General features: G+C 42.6%; 1 protein-coding gene across 1 annotated transcript; it reads right to left on the reverse strand.

Moving 5' to 3' along the window:
- Positions 1 to 11,193: 11,193 nt before the first annotated feature.
- LOC149012920 (phytoene synthase 2, chloroplastic-like) lies at positions 11,194 to 13,839 on the reverse strand (the record flags this gene model as incomplete). The annotated part of the gene is made up of 6 exons (XM_089157679.1): positions 12,996 to 13,839; positions 12,854 to 12,904; positions 12,222 to 12,394; positions 11,892 to 12,127; positions 11,557 to 11,749; positions 11,194 to 11,364 (listed from the first exon to the last, which is right to left on the reverse strand). Coding segments are annotated over exons 1-6 (1,263 nt in total), but the record flags the coding sequence as incomplete, so codon positions are not given.
- Between the last annotated feature and the right edge of the window lie 1,058 nt (positions 13,840 to 14,897).

Genomic DNA, 14,897 nt, shown 5'->3' on the forward strand with positions numbered 1-14,897 from the left:
AAAGTAGGTAAGCTTTAATGCTTTATGTCTGCAACGCCTTTCTCAAGGAAGAAAAAGCATAGATGCAAGTTGCAACATGCAAGTAGCAACAGCAGCTTTTCTGAAAATTAACAACCCAAGGTCCATCCATGTCTACAATGGTGCGTACGGATTACAGTTGTAGGTAACATGAACTCATATCGGTATTCGTTCAAATGTCTAGTGGCTTGATGTCTTGTCTGTGATATATATTCGTGTTAGTTGCTTATGAGTACCATAAGGGAAGAATTATATCGAACCAGGTCTACCTGCAGTTCGATCATTAATTCCGGTTGAATAAGGCTTAACCATGGTCGGGTCCAGAAATCTAGTCGGGATTGGTCCGGAGTTCAAACCAAACCGTTATGCAAGGAAGAAGGAATGTAATGGTTAAGGATAAAACGTTATTCCGAAGATTTTCGGATACATGATCGAGTTATAAACGGCAACTACCATTATACGGAGTGGAGGATTGTGCCAAGAAAGGTAACTTGCCTTCATCTTTAAAAAAAGAGTAAAACCCTAAAATTGAATGACCATCAAAAGAAAGCACAAACAAATCCAACGGTCGAGAATCAAAGGTAAAATCTATATAAACAAGAAATCTATGTACATTAAAGGTATCTGAATCATTTCCTTTCATTACTATATTCAATTCAAGCTTTGTAATTGTTCAGAGCATTATGATCAATACCATTATTATTTTTTGGTAGAAAAACATCTTCATTCAACAGACGGCAAAACCGAGGCCGTAGAGATCAAATCTACAAGCCAAGGATTAGTACCATTATTGACTTAGCCTTCGGAGCTAGCTTCCCGACCCCACAGTCAGGCCACATCTAACACTGTTTGGTAAGTCATTCCCCAAGGATCTAAAGGTTGAGCAGATTTTGGACACATCAGTACCACAGACAAAACATCTAATAGTCGGACGTATGGCTGCACGCCCTGCCTAGACATAGAGGATCTAAATTCATGTAATACAATAATGTTTCCCCCCACGCCCAAAAAAAAAAAGAAGGATTGGTTGCTTAGTACAAATGCAAAGCATCCCGTAGTTGAATGTATGGATGCATACCCTGCCTGGACATAGATTTTAAAGCCATAGAGTAGTATTCCACCAAATAGTTGGAATAAATCAACATGGCCTTGATTAATTTGATGGATAAACTACAAACAATTCGATTCAATGATAATATTATCCAATCCCAAACTTATCGTATGATGTAAACCTGCTCTTACTGCTAAAACTTCTCCTGAAATGGCTGAATCTACAAGATTGCAACAATTCCCCAACAGTAATTAACCTGCTACTAGCTTCCCTCAATTGTCATGAACAACAAGTCTGATGCCCCTTTTTTTAACTTCTCTAACCAAGAGGAACTACAACTAATCTTTACATGATTTTGGGGAAGAAAAGTTAATATTGGTTCTTCATCTATCTTCATGCCTCTCCACCACACATTAGAAAATTTTCTTTACTCAATATAAAATTGTTGCGTCTAGAACTTCTTCGAGAGCCGGATATTGGGATGACCACCTTAAGAGCTCTCCAACCAAGTTAGAATAATGGGGATGCCTGCACACACAAAGAAAGCAAGAACGGTCCGGCCTAGATTTGGCCGGGGAACCGCCTCCGATGCTCAAGTCAGCCTAGGCAACAATAATGGTTCTTGAGAGAGTTCTCAAGAACGTAATGAGTAAGTACTCAGATGAAAGTTCTCGTTACCTTTCTCCATGTAGGAGTTAGGTTTATATAGAAGTTACCTGGAGGCGGCAATTCCTTAAGTTCCGGATCTATAGTTGAGGAGTGAGTGGAGTAGTGGAATAACGGCTCCTTCTTTGTCGCACCTGATAATGCCGTTATGCTGACTCACCTCCCCAATTCTCGGAATAGATATGCTGAGTGTTTATGCGTAACTAACTCTTCTTGACTTAGTCAAGAGAGTCTTCTGAGAAATGCTAGAGTTGGATATAGATATATATATTTTTCCCAAGTGTGGCACTTCTCCAACGAATAAATGAACCGCCCAGAGGGAGGTGTCTCTCCCGAATGAGGCCCTCGGGACCTTCTTGGGGGATGAGGTGAGCCATCCCACATGGGAGGTGTCTCTCCCGAATGAGGCCCTCGGGACCTTCTTCAAGGAAGAAATCAGACAACCCAATGGGGTGCATCTGTCCCGAGTGAGGCACTCGGGACCCTTTATGAGGGAAGAGATGCACCAGCCCGAGGGAGGTGCATCTCTCCTGAGGGGGGGGGGGACTCGGGACCTTAGTTCTCCACAACAGAGCCCCCCATTCCGTGCGATTGACTTCTCGAACGTATGGAATGTTACTCCCAGGCTTCTTAGAAAATTTCCTTTCTTCTTGGAGAAACTTTAAGATGTCGTCTTGAATGAGAGCCATTATTTCTCCAAGGCCTTCGTAATTCCCAACCGTCGTACTAATGCACATTTATTGCTGCTTCTGATATGCGAATGGTCGTGTTATCTCAGCCATTGATTTATTCGATCAAGGGCCGTTTGATTGAGATCTTGAGTCCCTTAATCTCGACCGTTGTGTCTGTTCATTGTTGGTCGTTGGATCGCGACCTTTCATATGCCAGATCTCAACCATCACTTTGCTTGATTCACAGCCGTTGGATGTGTCTCTTCATCTTCCTCCTCCTCACTATAAATAGAGGTTCAATCCTCATTTTCAATTTTTTGCTTGCAAACTCCCTCCGAAGTCCCCCGATCGCGTTGCTTGCTTTCTCCAACTCGCTATTCCAATCTTCAAACCAGTAAGTTTTCTCTAACTTTTCTTCATTTCTTTCCTTTGTCATTTCCGTATTATGGATAATTTAAGAAAAGGCAAGGAAATAGCCCGAGCCCCCTCCCGACTGGAGGTCCCGACTGCCGCGATCTCCAATCCCGAGGTGTCTTCTCGAACCCAATCCATGCATTATTCCGGTGAAGATGCTTTCTCGGGTTCTTCGACTCGGTATTGTGAGAGCGATCGCGACTTAGCTAGGGACGACCCTCTTGACCAAGAACCTCTATGCTCCGATTTAGGAACGGACTTAGTCAACCTCGGTCTTTCCGTGGATTCTTCGGATGAGCGGGAGGTTGATAGTATTAATCAATCTCTGGTAAATTCCGAGTGAGTCGGAGACATTATTCGCCTCGCCCACCCCTTTCTCGTCCTCGGCAAAGAAAAAGGACGGGAAAAGAGAAGACGGGAAGCCTTAGAGGTCTCCAATAAAAAAGACGCAAGGAATTTCCAAACCAAATAGTTGAGAAGTGTTGCTTGTAGGTGCATAATGTTGGAGGAACCAACATCAAGAGAGAACAAAAGGGTGAAGGAAGGTAAAAAGGAGACGGGGAGAAACGAAAGAAAGGAAAGAACAAAAGAGAGAGAAAGAAAGGGGAAGGAAAGAGAGCGAGGGGCGGAGCCAGAATCAAGAATTCACGAAACGGGCAAGAGAAAAAAGAAAAAGGAAACAAGCAAAAGAAAGGGGAGAAGAAAAAGGAGGAGGGAGAGAAAAGAAGAGAAGAGGGGAGTGGGAGAGGAACAAGAAAGGAAGAAAAGAAGGGAACGCCAGTCCCAAGCAAGGAGAAAGGAGATGGGCCGGAGGGGCACAAAGAGGAGAGGGAGATAAGAGGGAAGGAAGAGAAAGAAGAAAAAGGCAAGAAAGTGAAAGAAAGAAGAAAAAAGGGGAAGAGGCAAGGAAAAGAAGAGGAAGAAATGGAAAGAAAGAAAGTGAGATGGAGAAGAGAAGAAGGAGGAAACGGAGAGGGAGGGGAAGAGATCACACCACGCACAAGAACGGGACAAAGAGAGGCGAGGAGAACAATGAGAAAGAAGCAGAGGAGAGAGAGAGAAAAAAAGGGAAGAGAAAGGAAGAGAGAAGGGGGGGAGAGAGGAGAAAGAAGCGGGGGGTGAAGACAATCTTGAACTTGGGAATCCTAGAATTGAAAGACTAACTTTTCTTCCTGTTAGAAACTTTTGGAATTTTATAAACAATGTGAATGAAGGCGAATATTGGTCCTTGTGGGAAATGTTTTGAATAGTAACTTGTTGTTTTATTCAAAGCGAGGCATTAAGCTTCGGACGGTCCGTGTGTCTTCTCCCCAGCGTAATGCCTTAGGGTTGAGATGTTTGATTTCCGAGCCTAACAAATGGTGAATATGGTCCGAATGAAGGTCTTGAGAGAAATGTATCTCATGGAAAAATTTCCATCTCATGAGAGTCTCACTGGATTTTCGTAAGAGGTGGGGAAAACCGAGTGGCTACCCGAGCGAGGTCGAGTGTAAGCATTGAATAAATCTCATGAGAGTCTCACGGACTTCAAAGAGGTGGGGAAAACTCAGTGGCTACCGAGGAGGTCGAGTGTAACGCATTGAATAATTCCATCTCATGAGAGTCTACTGGACTTTCAAAGAGGTGGGAAAACCAGTGGCTACCCGAGCGAGGTGAGTGTAACGCCATGAATAATCAAAGAGGTTGTATATTCTTGCTATAACTTTCTTCTTGAGAAAAAGGATGTGACAATGAAGACGTGGATTTATTGAAAATCAAATGGTCTTTGACTCTACCGCAAGTGTTACATATTTGGACTAATTCTATTGATAGAATCGAAGGTCATGGAATTCAAGTTCGATCAATTGTCTGTAAGAGCTTTTAGCTTGTAGGTTCGGTTTCGTCTCTTGTTCGACGAGATAAGGCCCTTCCCACGTGGGTGAGAGCTGCCTTGGTTTCTTGGGTCGAAGGCAACTGCGGAGCACTAAGTCACCGACGATGTCTTCTATTTTTACCCGAGCATTGAAGTATCCAGCTACTGGTTTTGATATCTTTGATTCCGGTATGACATGCTCCGTACTTCATCAATTAGATCAAGATTACTCTTCAAGCCTTCTGTTTGCTTCTTCATTGAAGTTAGTATATCTCTTTGATTCGCTAATGCCTCCAGGGACAAGTGTGTGCCGTAGGCTGGCGAAAAGGTGTTTCTCCCGTAGGAGTTCTAGCCGTGGTGCGATATGACCAAAGGACGCTTGGTAATTCTTCCACCCATTTGGTTCAACTTGTCTCCAAGCGCTTTTTATTCCATCCAACAGCGTCGATTGGTTATTTCAACTTGGCCATTGCTCGGGATAGCAGGATGATGTTTATGCTCGATGTGATATCTTCACAAAAATTCTTGAAGCCGGCTCCGATAAATTGCTTTCCATTGTGGTCACAAGGATCTTTGGGATTCCAAATCGAGATGATTCTTTCTTGAAAGAAATTCTCCATTTGTTTCTCGGTAATGGATGAGAGAGGTTCAGCTTCCACCCACTTAGTGAAATAGTCGATTGCCACGACCAAATATTCTCTATTGTTGGCGGCCTTAGGGAGCTTTCCCACCAGATCCATTCCCCACATGGCAAAGGGAATGGACGGAGACAGATGTAAGAGGGACAGCCGGAGTCTTGAACAGATGCATGAAGTTGACATTGCTTGCATTTTCGACATATTCCACGGCATCTTTCGAATAGTCGGCCAATAAAGGCCTGGCGTATTATTTTATGGGCCAAAGCTCGGCCTCCCATATGCGCTCCACATATTCCTTCGTGTACCTCAGCTAAGGCATATTGGGCTGAGAAAGGCCAACACACTTTAGAAGAGGTCTGTGTGTGATCTTTTATAAAGCTGTTCTTCAATAATGGTGAACTTCTGCTTGATTTTTAACGCCTTAGCTTCCTTGACGTCTTCCGGGAGGATATCATTATTCAAATATGCTATAATTGGGCTCATCCAACTAAGCTCTTCTTCAATGTCCATCGCCTTGGCCTCCCGAATGCTAGGAATTTCTAACTGTTCAATATAAACGGCTGAGCCTAAAGTCGAATATTTGGATAAAGCCAACTTGGATAACTCATCTGCCACTTCATTTTCATTTCTCGGAATTTGCTTTATCTCAAGATGATCGAAATAATGGCGACAATCATCAATTTTGGCTAAGTAATTTGCCATTCTTGTTTCCTTTGCCTCGTAACACGCCACGAACTTGATTCACGATCAAGCTGGAGTCGCCGGACTTCCAACTCTCGGACTCTTAAGGCTCGGGCAAGTCTTAATCCTGCGCAGTAGGGCTTCATACTCGGCCTCATTATTAGAGGCTTTGAAGTTGAATCTTAAAGCATAATGAATAGTGAATCCATCCGAGCTGATTAGCATTAGACCTGCTCCACTCCCCGAAGAGTTGCTCGAGCCGTCAACATGCAAAGTCCATAAGTCCGGACCGGGTGAATTTTCTACTCCCGAACTGGGCATGCTATTCTCAAGAATAAAGTCGGCAGAACTTGTCCCTTTATGGCTGGACGAGTTTGTACTCAATTTGATATTCGCTTAACTCAATAGCCCATGTGACCATTCTTCCGGCTAAGTCTGGTTTCGTAGTATCTTCTTCAACGGGAAGTTGGTCAAGACTACAATTGGATGAGCTTGGAAGTATGGTCCGAGTTTCGAGATGCGATTACAAGTGCTAAGGCTTGTTTATCCACATCCGGATATCGTGTCTCGGCATCTATTAAAACATGACTTATGAAATAGATAGGGTTTTGTGAAGTACCTCTTCTTTTACTAAGACCGCGCTCGCGCCCGGAGAAATGGCTAAGTATGTGAATAATTGTTCTCCCGTTGAAGGTCGGGCTAAGAGAGGTGGAGTCCGAGCTTCTCCTTCAACCTCGAACGCTTCGACATTCATCGGTCCATAAGGTATCCTTTGCCTTCCCGAGCTCTTTAATTTGAAGAAAGGCAAACATTTCTCACCCGATCGTGAGATAAATCGTTAAGGCGCTACTCTTCCGGTTAGGCATTGGATGTCTCTAACCGTCTTGGTGACTCCATCTCGAGCAAGGCTTTGATTTTCTCCGGGTTTGCCTCAATTCCTCTTTGGGATACCATAAACCCAAGGAATTTTCCGGAAGAAACTCCGAAAGCACATTTCTCCGGATTTAGCCTCATCTCGGTATGTTCTCAAAGTATCAAAAACTTCTTCAAGATCTTCCGGATGACTTCTTGGACGATACTCTTTATGAACATATCATCCACATATACTTCCATATTTCTTCCTATTTGGTCTTTGAAGACTTTGTTTACCATTCTCGATAAGTGGCCCCAGCGTTCTTCAACCCGAATGGCATTACTTTATAAAAGTAACTTCTCGATCCGTCATGAAGGCCGTGTCCTTTCGTCCTTGGGATTCATCATAATTTGATTATATCCCGAATAAGCGTCCATGAAGCTCAATACTTCATGTCCTGCTGTAGCGTCGATCAAAAGGTCGATCCGAGGAAGTGGATAGCAATCCTTTGGGCATGCTTTATTCAAAGTCGTGTAATCTGACACATTCTCCATTTGCCGTTGGCTTTCTTCACCATGACTACATTCGCCAACCAAGTTGGGCATTCTATGGGTTTTATAAAACCCGATTGCTCTAGTTTCTCCACCGGTTATGATGGCGCATGTTTCTCGAGCGAAAAATTCCTTCTTTTTGGATCATTGGAATTGCATCGTCCCCGATCCATAAGCTATGTTCTCGCAACTCTTCGATCTATTCCGGGCATGTCTTCGGCCGACCACGCGAATACATCTAGGTTGTTTTGGAGAAACTCGGTGAGTTCTTCCTTGAATTCCGAGGTTGTTCCGACCCGATCATAGTCCCTCTCGGGAAGATCCGGATGAAGTTAAATTCGCTCAAGCTTTTCAACTGGTTCGGCTCTTGCATAGCTTCTTCATCCCGGTCATCCCGAATTTCAATACTCATTGTATTGCCCGATCTCTCGGCTTTTTGACTTTCTTAAGATAATTCACATAACATTGTCCGGAGAGTCGCGATCGAAGAGCACTCCCCGACTCCCGCTGTGGTTGGAAACTTCAACTTCATATGTGTTGGAGAAACCACCGCCCCTAAGGCATTAAGAGTTGGCCTCCCGAGTAAAACGTTGTAAGCTAAAGGTCCCGAACCACCATAAATGTTGCGGACGACCGCATCCCGAGGGGAGGTCCCGATCCTTAGATCCAATTGGATAGTCCTTCGGATATGGCGGACGACCCGGCGAACCCATATAAGTGAGTCCCGCATGGAGTCATCATCTCGTCTTCAAATTTCAATTTCTTAAATGCTTCATAAGATAGTAAGTCGGCGGAAGATCCCGTGTCCACAAGAATTAGGTGAACTTCTCGATTTGCCAATTTCACTTTGATAACTATAGCATCGTCGTGAGGAGAAGTGACGCCTTGAGATCTTCGTCGGTGAAGGTTATTGGATCCGGGCATAAGTCATTTCTTCGTTCTTGGCAACGCATGATCCAACGAACCGTGCCTTTTGCTGCTTTCTTAATGGATTCTTCCGTCGGATTTCCCAAAACAATGTAAATGGGGGAAAACTCCCGAGTGTCGGGTTTCTTCTCGGGATTCTTATCTGCCCTCTCGGGACTTTTGGATCTAAGTCTTTTAGTTGATCTAGGTGGGGACTTCTCGATCTTGTCGCCTTCGAAGATATTTTCAAGATGCCCGCTTGGATGAGCTCTCGATCTCGATCTTTAGATTCTGCACTCATCCGTATGGTGGCCGTAGTCTTGTGAAAGCGGCAATACTTTGTCATGTTCCTATCTTCGGGTCGGGCTCTTATCTTGCCCGGCCACTTCAAGTTTCGTTATCTCGATCCGCAATAGAATTTCCGACCTCTTAGTATTAAGAGGTGTAAAGTCTCCATTGGCGAGTCTTTCTTTCCAACCTCCCTTTTTGTCATCTCTTGCCCGAGCGTTTGAATTCTGACCTCTTTCTTCGTAATTCTTCTTGTCCTTTACGCCTCTTGTGGACTCTTCTCGGGCTCAATAACCGCGACCGTTGCTTGCTTTTGGCATTTCTTAAGAAGTGCTCCATAAGTCCTCGGCTTGTCCTGGAGCAATACCTCGAGCAAACGTCTTTGGGTTATTCCACTCCATAGCGCATTGTACGCTACTGTGTCATCCAACTCTTCTACCTCAATAGCCACTTTATCGAACCGAGAAGATAGTCCCGAACGGACTCATTTGGTTTCTGCCTAATGGCAAAAAGGCTATCTGCTGTCTTCTTACTCCCGATGCAACTTCGGAATTGGGCAATAAATTTTCTCCCGAGTTCTCGAAAGTTTTGGATGGATCTTGGTGGTAGGCTAGAAAACCATTTTATCGTCGGGCCTTTGAGAGATGCCGGGAAGGTTCGGCACAATAGCTCATCTTCTCGGCCAATAACGGCCATGACAGATTTAAAATAACTTATATGTTCTCAAGGATTGGACTTACCTTCATAGGGAGTAAATGTCGGCATGATAAAGTTCGGTGGAAGAGGTGCTCTCATGACTTCTTCTGAGAATGGTTCTCTATCAACCACATCATAGTCGTCATCGAGGTCCCGATCCTCAAGCCATCTCTCCATGGCATCTAATCTTCTCCCGAGACCATGCGCCTCTTGACGTTCTTGCGGAGACCGAATACTTCCTAAATCAGAATATTGGGAAGTTGGTCTATGAGAAGATCCATATTGACTAACCGACCCTCTCGGGTTATTAGATCTAGAATGGCCTCTTCCGTGGCTTTCTCCTTCTTGCTCCCGAACTCCTTCATTTCTGCGCCCTTTTCTGGGTAAATCTTGAGTTTGCCTAAGCCCAGCCAAACGGTGGAACACACTTCCCTCGACCGATCCTCTCGGGGACGTGGCTCTTCAATATGCACTCCTTGAGATCTTCTCCAACCGTGGCTGGTCGTCTTGGTATCCGGGATTTCTCCTTTCTTCATTCACCGGACGTTGCCTATCCCGAGTCGACGGACGGCTTCACGCCTTCGTCCCTCTTGGGAATTTCTGGGGGTCCGGATGGTACCCCGATTTGATGGACTAAACCTCGAACAACTCCTTGGAGTTCCAACATTTGTTGTTGGACTTCTCTTTGCATATTCTGCAAATCGGCCACTATCGCTGGAATTGGAGGTTGACTCAAACCGCCTTCTCCAAATGGAGTTGGAATAGTTAACGGGGGATTCTCCGGAACTCCTTCTTGACCTTCCTCTGGAATAGGAATTTGTCGATCTAGAGAAGGGAGAGTTTGTTCTTCAACATGTCCGTTTCTGTCTCCCTTCTCGCTCGAGTGAGAATTTGAGAACTTGTCACCCGAGGTGTGGTACGCTCGTCATGACTTTTGTGACGTTCCCAGACGGCGCCAAATTGTTGCGTCTAGAACTTCTTCGAGAGCCGGATATTGGGATGACCACCTTAAGAGCTCTCCAACCAAGTTAGAATAATGGGGATGCCCGCACACACAAAGAAAGCAAGAACGGTCCGGCCTAGATTTGGCGGGGAACCACCTCCGATGCTCAAGTCAGCCTAGGCAACAATAATGGTTCTTGAGAGAGTTCTCAAGAACGTAATGAGTAAGTACTCGGATGAAAGTTCTCGTACCTTTCTCCATGTAGGAGGTAGGTTTATATAGAGGTTACGGAGGCGGCGATCCTTAAGTTCCGGATCGATAGTTGAGGAGTGAGTGGAGTAGTGGAATAACGGCTCCTTCTTTGTGCACCCGATAATGCCGTTATCGACTCACCTCCCCAATTCCGGAATAGATATGCTGAGTGTTTATGCGTAACTAACTCTTCTTGACTTAGTCAAGAGAGTCTTCGAGAAATGCTAGAGTTGGATATAGATATATATATTTTTCCCAAGTGTGGCACTTCTCCAACGAATAAATGAACCCGCCCAAGAGGGAGGTGTCTCTCCCGAATGAGGCCCTCGGGACCTTCTGAGGGATGAGGTGAGCCATCCCACATGGGAGGTGTCTCTCCCGAATGAGGCCCTCGGGACCTTCTTCAAGGAAGAAATCAGATAACCCAATGGGGTGCATCTGGCCCGAGTGAGGCACTCGGGACCCTTTATGAGGGAAGAGATGCACCAGCCCGAGGGAGGTGCATCTCTCCTGAGGGGGGGGGGGGGGGGGGGGGGGTGTTCTAAAAAAAAAAAAAAAAAATTATCTCGTGGGGGGGGGGGGGGGGGGGGGGGTTCTGTTGGTGGGGGGGGGGTGGGTTTTTTTTTTTGTTTGTTTTTTTTTTTTTTTTTTTTTTTTTTTTGGTGGGGGGGGGGGTGGGGGGGGGGGGGGGGGGGGTGGGGGAGGTTTTTTTTGGGTGGTGTGAATGCAGCTTTTGATGGGCCAGCAAGCGATCTGACATATGCAGAAGGCAAAGCAAGTATCTTCTTAGCTGTGCTAACATATGCCTTCTTGGAGAAGTTGTCATAGTCATTAGCTTCAATTTCATCCAGTATTTTCTGGTACAACACCAAAGAAGACCATACCTGCAACAATTTCATAAATGTTTCTTTTAGATCATGAAGCTTGTTTGAAACCCAGCAGTCATCATGAAATGAAAAGATGATGTTAGCTTTTTTTTCAGAACTGTACTGATCTACATAATGTTGGGTTCATCAGGAATTACATATATGTTGAAGAAATTAAAGATTTGTATACTTAAATAAATTTGCTCTTACCGGCAATCTACCCGAAGAATTAAGCTCTGCAACTCCTTCTTCTGCTTCTTTGAAATACATTCGTGCTCTCTTGATCTGTTTTTTCATGAAATCCCTCCATTTGTCTGTTACCTTCCCTGCAAATATGTCCTCATCTGAAAGCCCAGCCTGTGCTATCTCATCTTGTGGTAAATATACTCTCCCTCTTCTTGCACTGAAGCCAGGAGACTTGTAAGAATTATTATTTGAGGTCATTGAATCAGAATCAGATCGATCGAATAACCCAATCCATGTCGATATGGTTGGAATTCTATAATCTATGGTAGGAAAAGATATTTGTGGAAGTTCAAACTTACTCTTCTCCAACATCCCTGAGTATGTTGGTTAGCTGATTTGCAATTGCTAATGCCAAGGCAGCATTATACACACTCTCCAATGTTGCCTGTGACTTAGGATCAATGCCCACAACAGGGATGGTCATTAATGCAACAGTTCCAGCTACATAATAAGAGTAGAGATAGAGTTCATCAAAGTTCTTGTATCTGGCTTTCCAGATATCCATCCTCATACCTTCAATCATGTCTTTAAATGGCTGGAAAATGAGAAATTCTTGGATGAATTCACCATTATGAATTATGATAAAACATGTTCAAGAGCTGTGGTTCTATTAAACACTGCAAATTAACCTGAATGTCAAGAGGAAAGCTTGCAATTGTATCTGACAAAGCTGCATCCAGCATATCAAATGGACGACCAGCGAAAATATCCTCCAATCTCGATTCCCACCCGTCCAAAGCAGACTCTGTGATATGTAAAGCATTGTGCCCATCAACAATTTCATCTGTCCTCCTGCACCACACTGTACAAAGAATTACTCACAAGAACTGAATGAGCCAACAAAATTCATTTTTCAGTTTTGAAATTACATATAAAGTGAGTGCTTTCAAACTTAGCAGAACACTTCTATGCTAACTGTTGATTGTTGTTCAGACTGGGATTCCATTGATTACATCAAATGGTTGTAGATATATATAATGAACATCAACTGTTTCAATTTATACTTTTCTGGTTTTTTCTAGCATAAAACACATGTTGATGGCAAATATATTTCCATACATTCAAAGAAACAGAGACCCACAAATTTACTTCCTAAAAGTACTGATCAATGCTTTCGGCTATAAGCTGAATTTACTTATCTGAAGGATTATAAGATTAAAAATAGAAAGACAGCAAAAACTAGTTAAACATAAAACTCCATGTTCATGAAAGGATCTACAGACATAGATCTGGTTCCACATTACAGGTAGAAACTACTCACTAGAGATTGCCCAGATTGCTTTTTGCCTCTCGGGTGTCATGAGCAGAGTCCCTGAACAATAACAAAAGCAAGAAATTAATTCCATCACGATGCCATGAATCAAATCCTTCCAGTTAAAAACAACAAACAAAAGCAGCCTAACCCAAGTAATATGTCTTCGAATGCACAGAACAAACTTGTCGGCATCTTTCATATGCTTCATTTAACAAGCTGGGAGTCCCTGGACTAACAAGCTCTGGTTTCACCCCATGGGTCTGTTCAGACTGTAATTGCTTGTTAACCAAAGCTACCTGCTTAAGTATCATATCATAAACTTTCTGCTTTGATGACACTGCAATTTCTTCAGCTGGGTTTGCAAATAAATTTGAGAAAACTGGGAAGCTCTTGTTGTTCCCTGATCCACCCAAACAAAGACTTGAATTTGATTTCTTGATTGCTATTTTCCTATGAACTCTTGAAAACTGAACTGTAATTATGGACCTTGAACCATGAAACCTGACTCCCTCTTTCACTGATCCCACAAACCCAGTATAGCTGGGGAACTCTGTTTTTGTTGTGACAACACTTGACAATAAAGACATACTGTAAGAATCCTCTTAACAGCTCTGGAAACTTGATTTTCCTCCCTTTGCCTCTTCCGTTTCTGAGTAATTGGATACAACAGTATGCTTGAATGAGCCTAACAGATTCAGAGAACTCTGTAAATCCACCTAAAGGCTCCACAAAAGAAAATCAAACTTCAAGGTTGGTTCAGTACCCAGTTCCACTGACCTTTCCATCCATGAAGTTCTGCACTTGTAGTCCTTGAACAGAAAACTGAAAACTTTGAATGGGAGGGAAATGCTTGGGCAAGAAACGTATAAACCCAGATTTGTATTCAATGAATTGCCTTTCCTTAACGCCCAAACAGAGTCAAAATTTTAGCTGGGTAGCTATCAATCTTCACATGCATGTGTCTCTATTATTGCTTCTGTACTTGGATCTTAATTTTCCGGGTCAGCTTGTGCGTACTTTGATTATATCTTCAGGGGTAGACTTGCACGCACCTTAACTACATCCTCAAGGGGGGAGACGCTGTTTGCAAAGGTCAAACCCACGACCTCTCTATTGAGAAGCATGGATCTCTACCACTCAACCAACCCTATATTGGCAAAAAAAATCATTCTTCTTATGATGTTGGTTTAGAAAATTTTTTATTTGTTTTTTCACATTTAAATTTTTTATAATCTTTATGAATAATTGACATTAAATACAGTTGGACGAACATAAGTATTCATCCAGATGACATAATGCATATTTTTCTCTCGTTCAATAGAATCGATGAGAAGATCTTTTGATTATGAATGTTTTGATTATTTTTATGTAAAAATATGAAAAAACAAAAAATTTGATATTAAAATTGTGTTTTTTGTTTTGTATTTTTGTTGTTGTTGTAGTATTTTTTTTTTTTGGTAATAGGAGAAATTTTTATTGAAACGAAAAACCACGCCTACATCCAAACTGCAACATATCAAACAACAAAAACCAACTAAGAAACAGGGGGAAATTTAACGATAAAGGAAAGTATCCTAACTTAATATATACACCCTAAAACTATGCTAAATTGATAATTATTCATTTCTCCCTTAAAACAGTTAATTGGTTAGAAAAAATAACAAATATACCTGTATTATTCTATATATTATTTTATAGTATAAAATCTCAAACAGAGAAAAAAGAATGATGCTAATGTCATATGCTAATGTCATTAGCAATTAAGTGTAATTTAAAAATTATGAAACTATCTTATCATGACTTAATAAAATATATTTGTATAAATTTAAGAGACAATCTAGCTAGTGGATCATTGTCAATTTGAATATCTATTTCAAGGTCTTTTTCAAATTTTCCTTCATAAAAATAAATATTTATTTAATAAGCCCCTAGTCAGATTTGTGGATCAATGTCGTGGTAATCCCTACACCATGATGTTGAAATATTTTTGTTTTTAATTCTATCATGGATAATGTTCTATAATTAACAACAATATAATTGAGAAGTTTTT

The sequence above is a fragment of the Hakea prostrata genome, chromosome 6 (genome assembly GCF_041222555.1).
Source record: "Hakea prostrata isolate BN-2017 chromosome 6, UWA_Hpros_2, whole genome shotgun sequence".
Lineage (NCBI taxonomy): Eukaryota > Viridiplantae > Streptophyta > Magnoliopsida > Proteales > Proteaceae > Hakea > Hakea prostrata.